This window comes from Lepisma saccharinum, chromosome 10 (genome assembly GCF_977018435.1).
Source record: "Lepisma saccharinum chromosome 10, izLepSacc3.1, whole genome shotgun sequence".
Classification (NCBI taxonomy): domain Eukaryota; kingdom Metazoa; phylum Arthropoda; class Insecta; order Zygentoma; family Lepismatidae; genus Lepisma; species Lepisma saccharinum.
In genome coordinates, this window is record NC_139238.1 from 87,228,095 (window position 1) to 87,253,110 (window position 25,016).

Sequence of the window (25,016 nt, forward strand, 5' to 3'; positions counted from 1 at the left end):
CAGTGGTGTCAAAATAACACAGATATTGGTTGTAAACAACACCATTCAGGTCCGCGCACATGATTTTTAGAGGGGTGGGTGGCAAATCCGAAAGTGTGGAGGTAAGAGAGGATCCAAAAAGCTGTCGTGGCCGCCAACGTTATGGTAGTATTGCTACAGCTGAATTTACAATTGTAGCGTTGCAATATTATGATCCAAAGTAATTGAAAAAACTTCAACATAGCTTGATGCTTACTGATTACATTCAAAATGTCCAAAGTATTCCAATAGTACTGTATTCCGCAAATTAACATTGTTTTCATATTTCGTACATTTTCTTGTGCTACCACCGTTGAACAGGCACGATAATTCTATGTTTAGAACATTTATAATTTATACGTATAGTTTAGGTCTGTATACGCATTGGCAATTATTCTTATAATGAAGAGCATACCTCAATATGAGTACAAAAAAAAACCGGGACATTTTCACATCGTGACTGCTATTCGAAAAGAAGTCTGGAAATGGATTAGAAAGAATGGCCATTTCTACCTAAATCAAACTTACACCAAAGCTCATAAAACTGAAATTACCAAATATTGCAGACTACAGAATTCTTGAGCCTGCCTGTCCTCGCAAACAACCCATTCATTTAATGAAGGACATAATCAAACTTTTTGAGAGATCGGAAAAATCGTCAATGTTATTTTCGTAGGATTTTATGGTTTCGCATAAAACAATCATAGTTCGAGGGGGTTATGTCCTCCACCCCTTGGCTCCTCTTGACTACGGGCCTGACATCACTGAAAAACCGCTGTGGTTAACGTTTACCTAAATGTTCTGTGTCGCTTTCATATTATTTTTTTTCCATTGAAGAACCATTCTCTGTTGATAGATTATATTACTGTTCTTATAACTACACTTCTCTTTTTTCTTTTAAATGTATGTCTTCCATTGTTATGGATGAGGTGGTGCTCCTATCTGAACCAAAAGAGGCATGTCAGATAGAGCAAGGAATATACCGCTTCCATCCAACATCAACGCATGTTCAACTGCGTAGTCAACCCATTTGTCTTCTCCTTCTTGATACGTCCACGTCACGTTACTTTCAGTAACCCTGCAAAGACATTTTCAAAAATCTTATTAATTAATATTTGTAGGCGCCAAAACAGAACTGCTACAGATTGCTACTTATCAGTAGGTACCTTACGTTTTCCGTTTTGTATTTTTTTCCTACCAAAATTCTTGTTTTTTTCCTACTTACATTTCTCGTGCGACAAATATCGATGTTACGGCTCCCGAGTAACGGCAAGTGCCTGCTCTTACTCCGGCAGTACTTCGCCACTTTGCTCGGTGATGCAAGACGTTCCGAAAAAAGGTGAAATATCGTCGGGAACATCCATTTACGTGTGGTTTCATATACCTGTCAGAATTATTCCATACATAGCATGCGGTTCAGACGGAATTGGAACACGGGCCGCAGCTCTGAGAAAACCATTGGAATAAACTTTGACCTAAATGACCTACTTCTGAGATAGATGAGCGAAGCATGCTTCTTATGGCCGAAGTTTTCGGATGGAGGGGAAGGTGCGCGACGGCTTTTGGCCGAAGTTCTTTTGTTTGTGGTCGCTCTTTATTAGGGAGATTCTTCTACTTGATACACTAGACTAACTGAATATCCAGTGCGCTGTTTTTCTTCATTTTTAAAATTTTACACTGTCAATATATTAAAAACGTCTGGTTATGCTATTTTGTTATTAACAACAACAATTCGTTCAAAGGAAAGCTTTGGAAGTTAGGTTGAAATTTCAGACAAGTTCACGTTCTGCGGCCTGTCACATAAAAATTTCATTTCTGGAATTATCAAGAACTCATTGAACCATTTATTCTTTGGATTAAATTGTAGAATGGAAAACATGAGTTCTGATCTAGTCTCTGCATTTTACATTGAATTCTACGAGATAAGTCACGTTGTTTTGAATATTCAGCTAGAATCCTAATGACCTGAACTTTGACTATCAAAAAAATAGTTTCATTGTTTTTGTGTAATTTAAAAATAACAGTAACAAATTTCCAACAGGGTGTCGACCTACTGGTTCGACCCCTTCCTCCACCTTCCCGACGCCCATGTCAGTTACTTACGTGAATGAAGATTGGAAACGATTAGCGCTGCTGTAGGATGGTTCGGAATATAAAACTGAGAACAGAAGCTCAAAGCTGTTGTTACCAACCAAGGCTGATGTAGTTCCTTCCCATGAATCGAGTATCTCATCATTTTGACGCATAAAGAAGTTGGATGTAGCCTGAAAACGGGACAGGATAATATCGTATCTCAATATAATAATGATTAACTCTGTACCAGTGTTTGGAAAAAACATCCCCCTCAAATTTCTTTAATAAAACCAGCAAGGTATATCCAATTTACATCTTACTATCTTATTATCGGATTAAACTTTATGGATACGCGAGTTTGGAATCCAATTCAAATTAACAAGCAGAGCTATATAAAAATGAGTTACATACAAATTTAGCTTATTCAATTCTGCGTAAATCTACGCTAAACAAACTTTTCTCGCGTATGTCTTCTATTTTGTATCATCGCTCTTTTTGAAATTCTATAAATAAAAAGCGTATGGTCCAATCATGATGAAATTCTAGTGCGGTGCAGGCAGAAAGGTTTTAAGCACAATTCTTAATTTTCACATTTTTAAACTGTGTCAAAAAACCGTTCTCATAATTTCTCGAATCAACTTTCTTTTGGTATTGTGTAGTCCTACAAATACAATATTGGTCTTGTTTTGAAGGCCTTTGCATTTGATTTTAAAATGCATTATCAATGTCAATGCATATTGCGAAACTTATTTTATACAAATTTTTATTCAACGCAGTAAGGATGTACAGTACTTGGAACGTATCAACACCGTACGCATTGACTCGCAATGACATCCCGCAGTTTCCACGCTTCAACGGACATCGGAATGGTTAAAATATATTATCGCATAATTGAATACGCTACGTTTTGATGTAACTCGTTTTTATGTAGGTCTACTGATTAATTTTTAATTGGAGTCCAAACTCGAATATCCATAACTTTTAATCCGACAGTAGGCTCGTGAAGCCAATTATGTACACTTCTCCAAATGTTACCTGATCGCCCTGAAAGATTTCTATATTCATCCAACATATTAATAGAGAACAAAACGGAAAGCTTAAATATGAGGAATAATTTTAGAGAATATTTGCAATTCAGCATGTTAAAATTGGAAGCGATCCACCTGGGGGAAATCGCTGTCAAGTGTGAACGCCAATAGACATAATTACGAGTAATTTAGGAAAAATATATTTAACAATACCTTGTAAAGTACTGTCCAATGAGCGCCAATTAATAATTCTGAGAATTTGCAGCGAAGTGTTAGTCACATAGCAAAGTGGTAGCTTGCGCAGTCATCGATGGATTTCAAGATGTTTGCTACCAGTCATGTTGTAGAGCAGTTGGTAAAATACTCGCGTCAGAGATATCTTTCTTTTCCAAGACATTAAGAGTCATGGGTTCAAATCCAAAACTCTCCAGGTATTTTTTTGTTTGTTTTGTATTCGTAAGTATGGTATTGAGAAGCGTTGAGTATGAATTGAATATGAAGTGCAGTAATTAAGTTGAATAATTTTGTTTTAGAATGTTCGCAATAATTAATTCGATGCAGAATTCCACGAATGTTTCCATCTCCTGAGTGTCTTTGCTTTTTCCCCGGCACTAAGATATACAATTCAGAGTTGAGATTTATTTCAACGCACTAACTTTCCACTCAATCTGGGCATGCTAAATCTGAAAAATCTGTAATTATTTTTAAACTAATTTGCATAGTATATCCTTGAATATTATTATGCACCCTTTAAGTAATTCTTTTCATTAATTTCTTTAAAAGCAATGGGAATAATTGCCAATTTTGATTGAAAGCATTCTTTGTGGTTTTCACTGCATACCTAACCTCTAGTATACCACATATCTATATATCTATATATAGATATGTTGTCATTTTCGTAGTTTTTACGTCATAATATCGCTATTTTTTGCTGGAATTCCGATTTTCATCTTTTATATTATTGTTAACACATATACTGCACCATAAAGACTCTTACACGTCTTGTTCTTCCATAAAAAGAGGGGGAAATGGCGGGAAAATGACGGCTTACTTTGACACTGAGTCAGTGGCGCATATACATGTCGTTTGGGGATTGCAAGTCGTGTTCTATTGCTCGTATGATAATAGTGCAATTATTTTCTTGTTCCAGACATGCCATCAATCATTTACATGTGTATTTTGACAATGTCCTGTACTTTTTGTCCAGGTGCGGAGGGGGAGGGAGAGGCATTTTTCTTCAGAAATTTTGGAATTTTCCGGTTCCTCCCCTCCCCCCGCATTCATATATACACTCAATGTGCATAAATTGTATATAGTCCAAATCTATGGTTCATTCCGCGTATAACGGTACTTGATTCGTCCGTCTAGGGCAATTAGCTACGGACCTACAGTCGTTTTAAAGTAACTGCGCATTTTGCTGAATGGCTCAGTGGCGTACAGACATATCGTTTTGGGGGTATAAGTCGTGTTGTATTGTTCATATCATAATAGTGCAATTATTTTCTTGTTCCAGACATGCCAGCGATCATATCCATGAGTAGTGTGTTTTACGGTAGGGACAGCGCCGGAAAGTATGAACCCCCCTCAAGCAAATCTGCTTATACTTAAAACAAGCTCAACATGAACATAAAAGCTTTTTGCTCAAGTGTGGTACTCCGTCTAATCCAAGATTTTTGTAAAAATTCCCTCGGGAATTTCTCGGAAAGTATGAACCCCCTCAGATTGATTTGCCTATACTTATAAAAGGCACTTCTGAGAGATTGTTGTCTATAAACTTGTTAAAAATATGCTCCTCTTGGGGCCACACTTAAAACTAGGCTACACACCCACCCACACCCACATATTTACTTCCGGTTTAAGTTCAATTGGACACCAGCCTCAATTTGTTTATCTAGTATTAAGATAATTTAATTCTTCTAGAATTGCTCCGTGACTCTCTCATTTCTTACATCATAAACATATGATTTTTCACCTATGAGAATAACACTACAAATGGTGTCATCAGGTAATACATGTCAGTATTGCCTGTAGTGACACGTTTGAAGGAAGAAAATGCCTGTTTTAGAGATTTGATAAGCAACAACAACAGGGCCATCTATGTGCAAATGTCTGAACTCGGTGAAAACTTGGGAACAAGTCAATTTTTTTTATTATGTCAATATTTTTAACTCTTTTTGCCAGTAATAGGGAAATGGTAGTAAGGATTAGACAAAGTACTTTGGAGCCGAATATGCCTTTCTTAAGACGTCGTATATTACTAAAATATCTTTAATTCACATATTTCTCACTGCTGTATGTTGTTCTATTAGGCCTCTTCAAGAACATTGCCTATTAGGCCTCTTCAAGAACATTGCCAATTAGTGAAATAATAGGGCAAGCATACAATGATATGGGGATATGTGAATTGCTGGTTTCTTCAATCCAGATAAATGGATTGAATTGAAACTGGGATATTTTGCATTTGTTACATCCAGCTTGTTTGTTGTAATCTATTCATATATAAAATCAAGCCCCGAGAGGGTATAAGATCAATACTTGAACAATCTGTGCGCATGACGGCCCCAAAGCAGTGGGATCGATACTTGGCACGGGAGTTCTATTGCCTGTAATTTCTTCCTATCAACTGATCGCCGCAGCGCGGTTCTCCCTATTGACATCGATTAGTTCCAGACAATTCCGCTCCCCTAGCACTGAGGCATGGCGCTGCGGTATGATTGCATGTACACTCAGCAGAAAAACGGGATACACTCAGAAGAAAGTATCGGCAAAAATGTTAGAGAATAGCTCATGTTTCTGAATGCACACCCCCACCCACCCCAACACACCCACCTACCCACATCCATACATATTTACTTCCCGGTCCACTTCTATTGCATCATGTTGTGCAATATTAATTGATTAAATGGTTATGACATAATGTGATTATGTGGTGTTTTCTGATTGGTTGCTTATAACATAATGTGATTATGTGTTACGTTTAAATAAGCAGTGTTTCTATTGGCTCTGTAAATCTATATAAGCCAGGGCACAGTGCAGATTCTTCACCATTGCTGGATCGGCAGTGGAACCCACAAGTGGGGGATAGAACCTGAACAGGCTCCACCAAAGTATAGGAGACTTGAAGCATATAATTTGGCGGAATAACCCAAGTAAGGTCATAGAAACAATATACACTGATACAATAAAAGCCAATTTTTGATTTGATTCCCAAGAAATTTTATATAAATACCAAAGCCAAAAATATTAACACACACACACACATACACACATACACACACATACAAAACACAGTGCTGAACCCAACTGATATTTTTTATTCAGTATAAAGTTTTGAATTGAAACCCAGGAAATTGTATATAATAAACAACAACAAAAATGCCGAATCAAAAATATTGTAATCAATGCAATAAGAATATATCTAGCCCCAATTGGGCCAAGCACCAAAAGATTTGTAACCCAGACAAATACAGAACTCCCACAAAAATTTGCCCCAAATGCCACAGAAAATACAGCATGCAATATTTCACATATACACATAAAGATACTTGCTCTGCATTGCCCCCACAACCATCCACATCTGGTCTGAAAAGAAAGCATGAAGCACCTGTTAATGCTGGACCTGCAAAGCAGCCACGCTATGCACCCATCCATAGCAGTTTTAATGCCCAACTTAGGGATTACCGGTTTGTATCAGAGCCAAGATGTGGTATTGAGAATTTTTTGAACAGTGTAAATCCTGATCTCCAGGCAATTCTTAATGCACAAAATGGCTCTTATAAGCTGTCCCTCAAATTGTTTGTACAATATAAGAAACCAAACGGCACAAAATTTACACAGCCTCACATAACAGAAACTGTACCGGTATATTCAAATGCAAATTCGGACAGAATAATAAGCAGGTTGATAGAACAATTGAACATTAAACACTCTGAATTTGCGGCAAAAGAGTCTGGATGGAGCCTATGCGGTTCATCACACAAGTTATATGTTCATATTTCTGAATTCAGCCCATTACAAGGTTCCACTTATCTGTCATTACCTGACAATATCAAAAACAAAAGAGCCGTGGTTAATATAAAAAATGCCGACCAGAAATGCTTTTTGTGGTGTATATTAGCTGCTTTGTTTCCAGTTTCAAGGGATCCTCAGAGAATAACTTATTACAAACAACATTAACATCTTTTTGACGATGCAATGGAGGGTTTGGAATATCCAATGTCTGTCCAGAATATTGATAAATTTGAAAAAAGGGCCAGGCACATCAATGGCAAGCAATTATCTATTAATGTATTTATTTGTTCCACTGGCAATTGCTTGATAGCACCTCTCAGAATCAGTACACTTGATGATGAATCTTCTATTCCGATTGATTTGCTCTTAATTGAAGGGGATGGCACTTATCATTACACTCTGATACAAAATCTTGAAGCTTTAGTCAGAACACAACTAGACAAATCCAATACAATATTCAAGTTGTGCAGAAGATGTTTAACTGTATTTGATGGTCAAAAAATGGTGAAAGGGGTTCGGGAAGAGAGTGCAGAAATTGCCAAAAACAAGTTAATTGAGCATCTGAAATACTGTGGCAACCATAAACCTGTTCATATGGTGATGCCCAATCCAAGTGAAAATTGCAAATTCAAAAAGTTTGAAGCCTTGTTGGAACACCCAGCATTTATTATCTATGATTTTGAATCGAACCTCAAATCTCTTGCATTCTGCAATCCAGATCCTGAAGAATCTTCAACTACACCATACCAGCTACATGAACCTTCCAGTTTTTGTTATATAGTTATACGGGATGGTGTAGCTAGTGAGCCGCGCTTATACTTGGGACCAAATGCCATCAAAATATTTACACATAAAATAGAAAATGAGTGCCGTGACATAGCATCTAATATCTTATTAAAACCAAAACCCATGTTGCCTTTAACAGAGGATCAGATTGAGGATTTCAACAATGCAGAAAAATGCCCGGTATGTGATTCTGAATTTTCAGATGCAAATATCAAGGTACATCACCATTCTCATACAGATGGTAAATTCTTAATGGCCCTGTGTAAAAGCTGTAATATTAAGATCAAGAGACCAAGATTTGTCCCCATATTTTGCCATGGAGCATCCAATTATGATTTCCATCATTTGATCAGGTACGAGGGGTTTGACAAGCAGAATTTAAATATTTTAGCTGAAAATGATGAAAAATATATTGCCATTACCAAGATAATTAAAGTTAATGGTGTTCCTATTCAATTAAGATTTCTTGATTCTCACAGATTTTTATCTGCTAGCCTGCCTACACTGGCAAATCAATTACCAGATGATCAATTCAAAATCACACGTGCCTCGTTTCCAAATCAGGACCTGAAATTAATTAGGCGGAAGGGTGTATATCCATATGACTATGTTACAGATTTTTCTAAATTTGATGAGTGTTCTTTGCCACCGCAAGAAGAGTTTTACAGCAAAGTCAGAGGATCTGGAATCACTGATGAAGATTATCACCATGCCCAGTTGGTGTGGAGCGATTTAAAATGCAAGACATTTCGTGATTATCACAAGGCATATTTGAAACTTGATGGGACCCTTTTAGCTGATTTAATACAGGCATTCAGAAAATCTTCCATGCAAAATTATAGGCTGGACCCAGTGTATTTTTACAGTGCCCCGGGCCTAGCATGGGCCGCAATGTTTTTCAACACCAAAAAGCCATTGGATCTGATCCAAGATCAAGATACGTATCTGTTTATGGAGAAATGTATAAGAGGAGGGATGGTGCAATGTTCCCAGAGATATGCCAGAGCCAACAACAAATGTATGCCTGATTATGATCCAGCACGGCCATCAAATTATATAGTGTATGTAGATGCAAACAGCCTCTATGGTCATGCCATGATGCAAAAACTGCCATATGTAGGGCTTGAATGGGTTGAAGATTTCAATATTGAGGATCTTCAGGACTTTGATGACAGTGACTATGGCCTATTCTTAGAGGTTGATCTGACAATTCCTGATGATTTGCACAATAAATTTTCTGATCTGCCCCCAATTCCTGAGGTTCAGTGCTCACCTGGCTCTAAACAGAAGAAGCTCATGATGACTCTGGAGCCGAAACAAGGATGTGTCTTATATTACAAAAACCTCCAGTTCCTGATGAAACATGGTGTTCAAGTGACCAAAGTTGGAAAAGTTTTGAGGTTCAGGCACTCAGAATGGTTGAAACCATACATTGATACAAATACAGAGCTTCGAACATCTGCAAAAAGCCAATTTGATAAGGGCTTGTTTAAATTGATGGTGAATTCAGTGTATGGCAAAACTATTGAAAATGTCAGAAAACATACCGATGTTAAAATAATTACTGACCCCAGCCTGAGCAAAAAATTGGTTGCAAAGCCCAACTTCAATTACAGAAGAATTTATGATGAGCACATGGCACTTTGCAACAAGAAGAAAACAAAGATTAAGTTTGATAAACCTATTTATGTAGGGGCTGGGATATTGGAATTGTCCAAATTACATATGTTAACATTGTATTATGATGTGTTGAAACCTTTTTATGGTGATAATATAAAATTGATGTACATGGATACGGATAGTTTTATTCTTGATATTAAAACAGAAGATGTTTATCAAGATATGTCACAGCCTGAATTGCTTGAATACTTTGATACAAGTGAACATACAATAATTCAACACCACCACAACAAAAAGGTGCCCGGCAAGTTAAAAGATGAGACACTTGGTGATGTTATTGTGAAATTTGCTGGGTTAAGTGCCAAGATGTACACTTTTAAAACATGTAGTGCTGTTGTCAAAAAAGCCAAGGGCATTGGCAAAGTAACTGTTGACAAATAGCTTAAATTTGAAGATTATGAAAATTGCATCAAATCCCAGAGTTCAATCAAAACATCAGAAAATAGAATTCAGAGTGTGGATCACTTATTGACCAGTAATGTTGTAAGAAAAGTGGCTCTGGACCCACATGATGATAAGAGATGCATTTTATCATGTGGCATACATACTCTACCATGGGGTCATTGTGATTTGAAAAATGGGAATCAATGCCCAAACACAGAGCATGATTTGAAATAAATAAACATGCCTATGAACTTATTTGGGTTCAAAAAACAGGCTATTATGGACCTGCCGACACCACAACCCTCTTCTGATATGCTGTCTAAACTGAGTGGCTTGTTAATTATTCATCTGAACAGCATACTTACAGATATTGATGATGAAACAGGTAAAACATTGTACATATTTAACAATAATTTAAATCATTACCAATTACCTGTAGGTGGGCAATTGCAATTTATTACAACCCCTGAGGGTGATGTCAAGATTTCAGTAGGGAGAAATATTTATAGAATTAAGCACTCAAACATGATTTCTGGCACTGTATATACTGTTTCTGCTGGTGACTGCTTATATATTGAGGTCCCTGGATCTTATGACAAGCTTATACCTTTTTTTATAGAATTAAGAATCAGATACTCTATAATAAATAACCACTAAAACAAAAATGCCTAATGATATATTTGGCCATACAAGACATGAAGATCACAGTGATGAGATTCTGATGCTTGATGTCAGAGTCAAGAAATTAAGAAGTGATTTACAAGCTTTACAAACCACACTCAATGCCAGTCTTCAATTAGAAATTACAAATTTGCAATCACAATGCATGGACCCTCTTCTTAAAATTGATTCTGAACTCAAATTATTGCTTCAGAAATATACTGATCTGGCAACATTAGATAATTTTCAAAGTTTAGAAGAAGCTGTAGCAGCTCTTCAAGCCAAATTTAAGACCCAGGCTAACAACTCCGAGCAATTGAAACAACAATTGGAAGAGCAGATAAATAATGTCCAGACACAGCTCCAAACAATTGTCAAAAGCATAAAATCACAAGAAGATTTTGATCTAGTGATTTCCACTCTAAAGGAACAGATTCAGTCACTCCAGATACCTAATCTGGACCCTCTGAACAATGCCATAGCCGAGGTTAAAGAAAAAATTGAGACACTTGAAAATTTTATGAACAACTTGCCATCTTCTGATGCTTTGAGTGCAATAACTCGGAGTGTAGCAAATATTAAGCTGCAACTTGAAACATATGAAGATTTTGGAAAAATTCAAAGTTCCATAACCCATCTTGAAGGTACAATAGCAGCAGTGCAAAGTGATTTGGCAAATGTACTAGAATCCCGATTGCCTGGGATTGTAGACACCCTTGTCAGTGTCCAGCAACAAATCACAAAGCTTGAAAACCTCAACACTGAATCTGAACTATCTCATTTTCATCACTTGATAGATGATATCCAAACAAAACTTGAAATTTTACAACAATCTACACCCTCTCAGGCAGATATAGCCCTGCTCCAAAATGCTATGCAAAATGTGGCTGATGCCTCTGAATTAAATACAGTAAAATTGGCACTTGAATTTTTGCAAAATACAGTATCAAATCTTCCTACATCACAGGAACTTAAAAATATTAAGAGGGCAGTGAATCGCATATTGAAATCAGAAGATATCAAGAATATCCAGGCAGAGATCAAACAACTCACTCAGACAGTGGCCACTCTGCCAACTAATCAACATATTAATGAACTGCATGCCCTGTTTGAGGATATCAGAAGACAGGTCCATGATCTTACAGCTCAAAATTCAAAATTGGCAGTTGTTGAAAATTTACAGCAAATTGTAGCTAATATCAAGCAACAGCTAGGGACCATGGAATCCAATCAAGCAAATGCTCTGTCTGTTTTTGCCACCCAGCTTCAAGAAATTGTGCAACAATACAAGAAACTTATTGTGGACATAAAAATCAAGCCAGGCCATGATGATGTTGTTAGGACCATCAATGAGCATCTTGAATCTGTAACAAGCAGATTGCTTACAGCAGAAAAGGAAATAACAGGCATAATCGAGAATCCAAAACATACAGTAATTCTTGAATTGTACAGCATCCCCAACAAAGAATATGATTCACCATTTACACCAGGAGGCAAAATATATATGCTGTCCCCTGCACAGTTTTATTATCAATTTTTTGTTGGGGGCACATTGAGACCAATCAAGATCAAATATTGGCATCAACCACAGGCACATCATTACCCCACCTTATCAATAACAAATGCTGATAACAAAGTGAAAATCACCAGTGTAGAATTAGAGGATTTTACAGACCCCAATACATTAGAAACAGCCTATACTGAAGATGATGGCTCTCTGGAATTTCATATACAAATAGGAGACAAATTATATTTAGAAAATCCTGCAGTATCAGCTGCTGAACACCCCATAGTTGCAATATTCTTGTTTACATATTATGTCTAGAAAAATTATTGTTGATGAATTACACAGACAGGCCAGACATAATTTTAAGAGACTGCCAGTAGTCACAAAAGGCATAGATGATTTATGGCAGAGCGACTTGATTGAGTTGGCAAGTGGGCAGTTGAAAAACTTAGACAAAATCAACAAGGGCTACAAGTATCTACTTACTGTCATAGACACATTTTCAAAATTTGCCTGGGCTGTGCCACTCAAATCCAAGACTGGAAAATGTGTTACAGAAGCTTTTAGAACAATCATCAATCAGAGTGGAAGATCCCCGCGCTATTTGCAAACAGATAATGGCAAAGAATTTTATAATTCAGTGTTTCAACAATTTATTAAAAACCAGTCAATAAAACATTACTCGAGTTACAGTGATCTCAAGGCCTCAATTGTAGAGAGATTCAACAGAACCTTAAAAAATCTTATGTATAAACAATTTACACTTCAAGGTAATTATAAATGGATTAATATTCTTCCAGAACTTCTACATAAATATAACAACTCGGTCCATTCTACAATCAACATGAAACCCTCTGAAGTAACTTCATCTGATGAGCAAAAATTGATCAGCACTGTTTATTATCCTAGATACCAGCCAACAACAAGAAAGGCCAAATACAGGGTGGGTGATCAAGTAAGAATAAGCAAATATAAGCACTTATTCAAGAGAGGTTTTACAAGAAACTGGAGTACAGAATTATTTACAGTGGTTCAAGTTAAACCCGGGACCCTTAACACATATATAATAAAAGATCACCGAGGAGAAATTCTCAAAGGCAGGTTCTATGAACAAGAGCTCAGCAAAACTAAGCAGCCTGACACATATCTCATAGAAAAAATTATCCGCAGAAAAGGCAACAAGTTATTTGTCAAATGGCTGGGTCATCCGGAAAACAGCTGGATCGATGCAAACAAAGTGATAATATGAGCACCTGGGATGTTATAAAGAGGCTGCCAGAACCTGAACAGCAGAATAAGAGAAATGGCAAATTGCTGCCTGAAAATATTAGGTGTCTTATTGTTGGGCCATCTGCTTGTGGTAAAACTACACTAATGGTTGATAATTTTTTATTGGCACCCAACTGGTTAGACTGGAAAAACAGGCACTTGTATGTTTTCTCCAAGAGCTTGGAACAATTAAAATATCAGCAGCTGATGAAGCTATATGATGGATTGGATATTGCCACTTTTGAACCAGATGTTAAGCCACTTCATGAATGTCTCGATAATTCTGTTGTTGTGTTTGATGACATTATACTGGATAATCAAAACAAGGTTAGAAATTTCTTTACACAGGGGCGGCACAAAAACATTGATTGCTTCTACCTGGCACAGACTTTTTCAAAAATACCGAAGCAACTGATCCGGGACAACAGCAATTTTATATGTGTGTTTCATCAGGATCATACCAACCTCAAACACATACATGATGAATATGTAGGTGGGGACTTGAGCTACAATGATTTTTCTAAATTTTGCAGCAAGTGCTGGAACCAGGACAGTTATGGGTTTGTCACAATTGATATGACAAGAACACCTAATAGTGGCAAATACAGAAATAAAATCAACAATTTTCTAGACATTGAAACATAAATAAATAACCATGAAAAGGCCAATCATTGATGATCTTAAGTTAAGAGATTATCTTGTAAAATGATTTAAGGGATGGAAATCAGAGAACCGGGGAATATATGAAAAACACAAACAAACAGAACAGCCTGTAATTGATGCTATTAATAATTTAGGTAAGAATATCAAAACTGTTACAGAGCAAAATCAAAACTTGATCACAGAGCTTGTACCTGTAGCTGCCAGGAACATATTAGATTATCCATTCACCCCACTTTCCAGTATTCATACACCTAGTCCTGTTGCTCCTCGAAGAATTGAAGCTACTCAGGATCCTATTGAATTGGGTCTTCTTGCTCAAAAATATTTAACCACACCTAAAGACAACAAAGATGAGGTGTTTGGCTTATATGCTGACACAGAGCTTGATGGTAGCATCACACATAGAATTGGCAATTTCAGAGTAACATTTATGGGAGATGATATAATTGTATATTCAGAATCTCGTCTCGGAGAAAAAGGTGCTTTTGTTAAGTACCCCGGAACACCTGGGTTGTGGGAACTGATGACTAGGAAAAGGCCTGGCAGCTATACAGATCAAGATTATGAGGATTACAAAGAAATATTAATAAAATCAGATGCTCTATACCAGAACAATGATCCCACACAAAAAAGAGTCAAGTCGAGCAGTGGGGCAAAATACAACAATTTAATCAAGCCCATATGGTCACAGATCAAAACAGGCAGTGGAATCAAACAATACAACACCCTTCCTAAAGAATTTGTGTGGGTTGATGATGTCAGGAAACTTGTAGATAGGTTATTGGTGATAGCTGGGGAGGAAAATGCTGGCAACCACAATTTTTACAATGAAAAGGTTGGAATTATGGACATGATAAGCACAAAATTGTCTAATTTTATAGTGAATGACACTAAGGGGATTGGATATCTCATAAAAATTATTAACACTCTACCACCTAAATTTTGGAATATTTCTGAAGGTCGGGGCCTTGTTAATGACATTATAAACAAGCTGCCATTTGAACTACATATTCCAGGCTATCAGTATTGTGGTCCAGGCACAAAATTGGATCATAGATTAAACAGAGGGGATCCTGGTGTTAATCCTCTAGATGCTGCTTGCAGAGACCATGACATAGCATACAACACACATACTGATCTTGACAAGAGACATGTTGCAGACAAGAAATTAGAAGAGGCTGCATTTGGTAGATTTGTAAGCAAAGATGCTTCTTTGAGTGAAAAAATAGCAGCATTGGGAACCACCATAGCTATGAGCACCAAACAAAAATTGGGGTGGGGGTTGTGAACATGTATATAATAAACCTACAATGAAGGCCAAGGGTGTTATGTATCAAATACCTTATGCAGGTCTTAAATCTCTTAAAACTATTGACAGTCTTTTGACCAAAAAGCAGCGCAAGAAAAAAAGCTCTTGTCTTGCAAAAGGACATGGTATGAAATTGTTGCTTAGTACCCCCCAATTAAAAAAATTACAACAATCTAGAAAAAAATCACATGTGGGGGGTTTCATATTTACCATCCCTGCCATCTTAGCTGCTCTCGGGGCAGTTGGGAGCTTGGCGGGGGGTTCAGCTGCCATAGCAAAAACAGTAATAGATGCCAAGAAAAATAAGGCAGAATTAGATGAGCAGAGGCGCCATAACCTGGCAATGGAGAAACAAGGCAAAGGTGTTAAGAGAGCCATGAATAAGTTTAAAAAAAACAAGAGCCGCTTACAAACAAAGATATTGAAGCTTTAATCAAGCCACTGGGCATCAAACATTTTAGAGGTGTGTACATGTCTGATTCTTTACCAGAACAACCACTCAACAAAGAGTGTGGCATTGTTAATTTGGATCAGTACAAAAATTAGGGCACTCACTGGATTTGTTATCTTAAATATTTAGAAAATGAGGCATTTGTGTTTGATTCATTTGGAGGTGTTCCACCTGAAAATTTAGTACAATATCTAAAATCAGCTAATCTTTATTACAATAATGCCCGTGTTCAAAACTTCAAAGATGTTAATTGCGGACATTTGTGTTTATCTGTTCTCAGATATATGTCTCAAATAAATAAACCATCAATTGAAAATTTTCAAAAAGCCTTGTGGTATCTGAAACATCATGGGGGTATTCCATCTTACCAGCCAAAATTCAATATTGAAACTCAAATTGCATGATGACATAGTGTATCCCAAAACAATAGCTCTCAGGGCATTTTACGGCATGTACCTGATCCCAAATATTACACGCCACAACAACAAAATTGCAGTAGGGGATCAAAAAATTGTCATCACTCCAGGGCAATATAATCTATCCACTTTAAATGCTCAATTACCCAGAGGTGTAGTGTTAAGTCAAAATTCTGTCACTCACAGAGTAGAGATTGTGTCTGCTACAGAAACAGTGGATCTGGGTACTATAGGAGAGCTGCTAGGCTTTGAGAACAACACAAAACTTGAAGCAGGCATCAAACACACTGCTATGAATATACCCAAATTCTTAGCCATAGAGACTCTGAATATTCACTGTAATGTGGCAGAGGGTATGATCACCAAATCAAATGGCATAGGCACTCACAAACAAACTGGCATCATTGCAACATTCAAACCTAATTCTGAATTTATGGAGCCCATCATCTACAATCCATCCCCAACATTATATTTTCCTGTATGCCATAATAGAATAGATAACATTGAATTGATTGTCACTAATGAAAAAGAAGAATTAGTTGATTTTGCTGGAGCCACAACAACTGCAATCATAGAGATTAACATTTAAATAAAAATACATACAATGGAAAATATTGAGAGTTATGAGCTACAATCATTCCCTCCAAACAGGAGGACATTTGCAAATTTAAATCAACCCAACACAGAGATAGAGGTGGATCTTGATGTAGGGGACGGCTTTATACACCCCCACAGAGCAGATCTATACATCAAATTTGATGTTGTAAAGCTCGATGGAACAGATTATCCGGCAAATACAAATATAAGACTTGTAGACAATTTTGTGCCGCATCTATTCTCTGAAATTAAGATCAGAAAGCATGGCGTTGTTATAAACAGAATAGATTATCCCGGCATTACCTCCACAGCTTTGGCCACATTGAAATTATCCAAAACCGAAGCATCATACTACAGAATCGGTGGATTTGAAGCTGGTGAGAAGATATTATCCAAGAGTCACACTGTGCTGTTCCCTATGCGCCTGTTGCCAGGATTCTTCTCAGATTACAAAGATATTATGTGGAAGGGGGGGTTAAGAATTACATTTAGAAGAGCTGCAAATGATAATAATACTTTGATGAGGTACAGTACATTAAACTCTACAGGAGAAGCTCTGCCTAATACCCTACCTGATGAAGGCAAGTGTATTATTCAGACTATGGAGCTAAGAATCCCTGTTGTTGAATATGAGGCCAGTTATGCTCTTAAATACAAAGCTGATATCCTAAAAAATCCACAGATTCCTCTGCAATTTTACACATATCAATCTGTACAGAAGCCCGCATCTGGTTCTTATTATGAGTTTGATGCTACAAATTCATTCTCCAGTATTCAATATGACATGCCTGATTTTGTGGTGGTACTGTTTCAGACTGGAAGACACAACAATCAGGAAAAAAATTCAAGTAAATTTGATAACTGCAACATCAAGAACATATATCTTAAAAATGGCAGAAATGAGGTCTTTCCTAGAGAAAATTATAATTTAGACATGTCCAAGAATGATTTCCTCAAATTATATGAGGCATTTTCGGCATTCAAACGTGTCACTACAGGCAATACTGATATGTATTACACACCAGATGAATTCAAAGCACATAGACCCATGTTTGTAATTAACACTTCAAAAAGAAAACAAGTTGTGGTGAATGACAGGACAAATATTAAAATTATCTGTGAATTCCACGAGGCATTACCTGATGACACCATTTGTAGTGTTATTCTCATAGGAGAAAAATCATATGTTTATGATGTAAGAAATGAGAGAGTCACGGAGCAATTCTAGAAGAATTATATTATCTTAATACTAGATATGCAAATTGAGGCTGGTGTCCAATTGAACTTAAACCGGAAGTAAATATGTGGGTGTGGGTGGGTGTGTAGCCTAGTTTTAAGTGTGGCCCCAAGAGGAGCATATTTTTAACAAGTTTATAGACAACAATCTCTCAGAAGTGCCTTTTATAAGTATAGGCAAATCAATCTGAGGGGGTTCATACTTTCCGAGAAATTCCCGAGGGAATTTTTACAAAAATCTTGGATTAGACGGAGTACCACACTTGAGCAAAAAGCTTTTATGTTCATGTTGAGCTTGTTTTAAGTATAAGCAGATTTGCTTGAGGGGGGTTCATACTTTCCGGCGCTGTCCCTACCGTAAAACACACTACTTCCATGTGTATTTTGACAATGTCCTGTACTATGTTGTCCAGGGGCGGAGGGGCATTTTTTCCTGAGATTTTGGAATTTTCCGGTTCCTCCCCTCCCCCCGCATCCATATATACACTCAATGTGCATAAATTGTATATAGTCCAAATGTATGGTTCATTCCGCGTATAACGATATATCATTCGTCTGCCTAGGGCAATTAGCCTCCGATCTACAGTCATCTAAATGAAACTCTGCATTTTGTTGACAAATGGCCCGGTACCGGAGGGCTCACATGGCAAAATGTGCTTGGGAGTCAAAAGGAAATTTATCAGATTCCAACAGAAAGTGTTTGTTCAAACAAGTAATCTCATGACTGAGCTGTCCTACTGTATCTAGTTTCTGGACGTATCACGTGGTATCTGATTGTCTGCTGCCATTGAGATGGCTCTCTGCAGGTTTACCACTCTTGAAGGGAATGGACGACGTTCCAATACATCTGAATAAATATTTCGTCAAACGCCATAGCGTTCTGAAAAAGTTTATGTTGTGGTTGAGAATAGATCTTACGACCCCTGTCATATAAGTCGAGCACGCTACCACTACAAATGCCAGTGTACTCAACATACACTTTGAAGAATGACGAATTAATTGAGTTGGTGTTTTAAGTCCACTTTATGCACAGTAAGGCTAATCGGGACTGGACCTAAGAGTTTAAAATGGGATCCGAACCACTATTTGCCTCCGGAACCCCCTGGTTACAAGCAGACGACGCTACCACTGCGTCATCGGAGAGGACCTACTAATTAATTATTGTCGAACATTCTGAAACAGAATTATTCAACTTAATTACTGCACTTCATACTCAATTCATACTCAACGTATCTCAATACCATACTTACGAAAACAAAACAAACAAAAAAATACCTGGAGAGTTTTGGATTTGAACCCGCGACCCTTAATGCCTTGGAAAAAGATATCTCTGACGCGACTATTTTACCAACTACTCTACAACATTGAAATCCATCGTAGACTGCGCAAGCTACCACTTTGCTATGTGACGAACACTTCGCTGCAAATTCTCAGAATTATTAATTGTCGCTCATTTGGACAGTACTTTGCAAGGTATTGTTAAATATATTTTTCCTAAATTACTCGTTCGTAATTATGTCTATTTGCGTTCACACTTGACAGCGATTTCCCCCAGGTGGATCACTACCGAGTGCAGTGTTTCCAACCTCACCAAAGTTTATCTGCTGCCAATTTTAACATGCTGAATTGCAAATATTCTCTAAAATTATTCCTCATACTTGAGCTTTCCGTTTTGTTCTCTATTAAAATGTTGGATGAATATAGTTTCTAACTTTGTTATAAACAAGAATGTAAATCTTTCACCACAGTGTTTCTCGCCTAGTAGAGGGACCTGCAGTAAAGTTGGCTAATCTCTGCTGCTGCTCAAGAGCCATGTTGCCAAATTAACGATTCCTGCACTTAGAATTCTTTCAGGGCAATCCCGTAACATTTGGAGAAGTGTACGTTAAAAGTCAACTGAATATACTGTAAGTTATATATATATATATATATATATATATATATATATATATATATATATATATATATAATCTGTATCTCTCTGCAGAACAGTTAGATTACTGCTCATTTTCACATAAAATACATTGATTAAGCTACTTCCAAATTCCGTTCAGCAATTACCAGTAAACCAATACCACATAACATACATAAACTAACTAATTATTGAAATTATAATAATAGTAATGAAAAATAAATAATAAGGGCTAATTGTTGTGGACTGGGCAATAAAACAACATTCTGTTTTTACCCGGCTTTACATTTTGAATGAATCCACAATTTATTTAGTATTTTAAATTAATTGGGCGGTAGTTGTCTGATTTTAGAATCCACGCCGTTGTAAATAAGCTACGAACAATGTAATTTTTCGTTGTATCGAATCTGTGATCGTTGTTCGTTTTATGTGTTTTGAATCTTGTAAGTGATCGTGTACGTTTGTAGGCAACAACAAACACTGAACGTAGAGGAATGGAGGAAGCTTTTTCAGGTTGAAGTTAATAGAACCCTAAAACTATTAAAAATTAAAGTTAATAAAAAGTTATAACGTAAAGGTATATTCCGAACGACCATGTTACGAGAAATATGGTCAGAAATGGAAATATTATCGATGGAGTATATCGGCTGAACTCTGGACTATTTAGAAGTCATGAGTGAAATTACAAAATATAATTTTAATCAGTAATGTTTTATTATTATTTAGATTTGATAACATTTGTGCTGCTGTATGTCTGAAGGTTTTGTCACCCTGGGCCCGTAGCTTCACGTTTTGGTGTGAAATGACGTGTTAGAGGTAAAGTGAATGTATCGCTTGAATGTCAAGCCACGTCATGGACGGGACGGTAGTGTTGCAATATATGGATATTAAACACCGGAACAAGAACAATCTCTAGGTAAGAATGTTTACCATAGTCTGTGGAAAAGATGCGGTAGCCACTAGCGTCGTCAAACGGCAACTTTAATTTACGAAGCCAGGGACCACAGATTAAATGCAGTATATGGACCGCGTCTTAATAAATTCATTGAGGGATTTACTAAACTTCATCAAATTACATTGTAGGGTGTATTATTTGTATTGCATTTTGTCGATATTGTAACATATTGAAACAAAAAAGCTTTATTGCTCGTTTTAAACACCGGACAATATTTTTTTATTTCACGTTATGTATAATAAGTAGCTACCCGTCAGTATATTCAGTATATCTCGAGCCATAAACTGTACATGGGTTTACAGCTTATAAAGGAGAAAGCATCGTACATCAGGAAGTGCGCATTTGTGTACTAGATTTCACGTGTTTAGTTTCTGACATTGTTCCCTATCTGCATATTGCAACACTAGCGCATAGATTTGGATTTCGTTTTAATGGTTAAATTCACACCTTACCGACGTTTCGTCATCACAAGGTAAACAAGCTACTACCTCCCCCTAGTTTTTATAATGATTTTGATTGAGAATGAACGGAAGGGGGCCTCACATTCTATTCTCGACCAGGGCCTCGCGAAATGTTGTAACGTTAATGCACTAGACAATGGACAAAATTTAATTAACATTACATGCTATTAAAAAGTAATTGTCAGCAACATTCAAAGAACAATAGTACCTTAGCGTCAGGGAATTTCACCGAAAACCCGAAGCCATACCCATCATACTCGTCGTCGTAGGCTTCCACGCTTACGTTGGTTATTCTCTGGATGTTGGAAATGTTGTACAAAACCGTATTCGTCGTTGCGAAATCCACAAAGTAAGTTCCTTCCTGGGAAGAGAACAAAACGTTTTGAATGAAAAGACGGAAACCATAGTTCTCATTAATCTGGAGTAACGTGTTTTAACTTTTGAATCATAGGATATAGAAAGTTTTTTTTCTGGGAGGGGAACAGAATATGTCGTAAACACATGAGAGATGTGAGAGTGAAAATATAATGTGCAGATTTTTCTAGATTAAAGGTAGTTCCCCAAATATGTTCTAAATTATTCACATCACAGTTGTTAGTTTTAGTTTCAGTTTGAGGTCAGATAAACTAATCGAGACTGGAACTTCAAATTTGCTTACGCTCCACTGAAGCTTCACCACGATTCGAATCCAGGACTCTTTGATGCGGTTATTTGGATTCGCAATGATTACAGAAAGAAAGAGAGTAGCTTGAGAATTCATTTTCTCAGGCGAACCTGTCACAAATTATGGGAAATATTCGACCTAAATGTGGTCCTATATTCGACCAGTTAAAGTTATTCCTTGTAAGTCCCGGATTCTATTTCCGGTGACGTCTTATTTAAGTGCCTCCCGGATTCGATTTCCGGTGTCGTCTTATTTAAGTACCTAGATTAAGAGATTTGTGCTCATCTTTCTTTTTACTTTTTCCGTATGTGGAAAAGTATTGTTATATTATACTATTACACTTTATGATTAGGTCGTACTTTATACAAGATGGAGTTTATGTACAAGTGAAACTGATGTTGGCTGAGTGGTTTGATATGAGAAAGTTTGTCGGTAGAATTCTGTTCCATCCTTGATATTACTATTTAATTTCAAATATTAATTAATGAAATAAGAAAAATTGGAAAGGCATTTACGAGCAAAATTGTTTCGATCGGTGCTTCTTCAACTTTTACCTGGCCACGGTCTCACGAATGTTGAGAACCATTGCTCTTATGTATGTGACGGAATTTCAGTACAATTACTCGCATGCAGTTGTTCAAGCAAGGAATCAACAATCTGTTATATGCAAATATTATTTAACAATTTTAAAATTTCCTATTTTTAGTAACTTTAAGCAATAGTAATCAACTGAAGTTCAATTGAAGGGTAAGGAGAAAAAACAGATAAGTCAATATTCTGTTGAAAGCGAAGTATTGACGTTATTTCCTGCCATGTTGATTCTGAAGTGGACTTTACAACACGATTTCATCTTAAGACTTACATTCTTCAAACCAGACGTGCCGAAACACCTAGAAGTTTTGAAACTAATAAATCCATTCTTCAAAAAGCATATGGTTTCTCTCTACTATTTCATTATTTGTCCAGTAACGTTTTGCAATTAAAAGTTCATTGAATGCTATTGATACTTACTGGATCTGTGAAATGACCAATATCGTCACGCATATTTATTGAATCTCCACTTTCTTTAAGTTTAGCGCCAAGAACTTCAAGATAATTATCAAAATAAGCATTATATACATCATCGTCCGTTTTATCAAACTGGGCAATCCTGAAATTTGAAAATATAATAGTTACATGCGTAATTGTTTTGTACATGTACACAAATTCTTGTTTACAAGAAGAATTATACAGAAACTTCACTGAATCATTTTTTGTGTTCACCTTGTATTTAAAAAGATGTGTTCATTACTTCTACAGAGGTGCCAATTTTTTCTCCAAGATAATTTGCACACTCTTACTCAACTACCAACACATTCGAACAATTAGATTAATCCTTCTGCATAATTCGTATTAGTCTATTAGTATTTACAGTGTTCGAAACCTAGGGCAACAACTAACACAACACTTACTATGGATTAAACGTTACGTGGAACTTTAATAGTAGCTGAACACACGTGCAACTAAACGCACGGCCATGGAATTACGCGGGTGGCAGAAGTTCGCGCTGTTGCCACGTCGCAGCACAACCCCGCGTGTTCGGAGGTTGAAGAGAATGAAAGATTGTAGAGTTGGTCTTTGTAATCCATGTGATACAAATTGACAGTATTTGCTCGAAAGATCTGGCCCTCGAACTAGGCAACGCAGCCTGTTTGACGTTGCCACACAGCGCGCGGGAACCAGCTCTCGCTTTGCTTTTCCCATGTGTGGCACCAGCGCTATTCTGCAGAGCCGCCTATTCTCATGGTCGTGCTTTTAGTTTGAAACTGATTCGTTTTCATATTTCAGACTGTAAACCGAGAATTTTCTTTGGAACATTGAGCAGTTGTGAGTAAAATTTCTGGGCTAGCTCATATTGCAGCAAACCCAACACCTAAATTCACTAATGTGGACAATGCATTTAGTGCGTAGAGAATAATAATGCAAGAATTGTACATAACTAGTAAAATACATTACCAGTTGGCAAGGTAAAGAGCACTTGTGCTTTACAATTGATCGAGAGCCTCCCCGATGGCGTAGTGGTAACGTCGTCGCCTTGCAATCAAGGGGTCACAGGTTCCATTCCTTTTGGACGCACATTGCAAAGTGGTTCGGATCCCACTTTAAACTGTAGGTCCAGTCTCGATTAGCCTATCTGTGCATAAAGTGTACTTTCAAACAACAATTCAAGCAACACATACATAATAAATCGTGGGTGCAAACACTTACTTGAAATCTTTGCTCTCTCTAAATCGATATTTTATCACATCCTTGTTTGAACGTGTGGCATGCACAAAGGATACAAGCAGAGCTGCAACAATGATCCTGACGTCAATCATCTTTCAGAGGGAGGGAACTGTGGATCAGAAAAATAGAAATTACATTTTCTTCCCAGAATTTACAAAAAAAAAAAAAATTGAATGTTCACTTTTAGTCTGAATCTATGTCTGAAAATAGATGCTGATAATACAAAGTTTTAATGTTCATACCTCATTGAGGGCATCTAGTTTTGAGGGCCTCCCCGATGGCGCAGTGGTAGCGTCTTCGCCTTGTAATCAAGGGGTCCCGGGTTCGATACCCGGCGGAGGCACAAGTGGTTCGGATCCCACTTTAAACTGTAGGTCCAGTCCCGATTAGCCTTACTGTGCATAAAGTGGACTTAAAACACCAAATCAACAGCATCTAGTTTTGAGTAACTGTTATTCACATTGAAAGTGTCGTTTTGTTTACGGTGATGAATGACATTAATAACACCAGAATGACCCATGGCACAACAGCCGTTGTGGACCAGGGCCTACCTACGGACTGCGGCCTCACTACCACCAGAGGTGGGAGATCTACCAACCAGTTACTGGCTCATCAATATAATCATATCAACACACATCCTGATATTCGCGATTAGCCAGATGTGACAGATA

At 37.1% G+C, this 25,016-nt stretch overlaps 1 protein-coding gene across 1 annotated transcript; it reads right to left on the reverse strand.

The window, feature by feature from the left end:
• Window positions 1–936: 936 nt before the first annotated feature.
• Window positions 937–24,454, reverse strand: LOC145994173 (uncharacterized). The gene is made up of 5 exons (XM_083130270.1): window positions 24,328–24,454; window positions 23,092–23,230; window positions 21,625–21,777; window positions 2,122–2,282; window positions 937–1,096 (listed from the first exon to the last, which is right to left on the reverse strand). Exons 1-5 carry the CDS (start codon window positions 24,435–24,437, stop codon window positions 937–939), a joined length of 723 nt encoding a protein of 240 aa, XP_082986396.1. The 5' UTR covers window positions 24,438–24,454.
• Window positions 24,455–25,016: the final 562 nt, after the last annotated feature.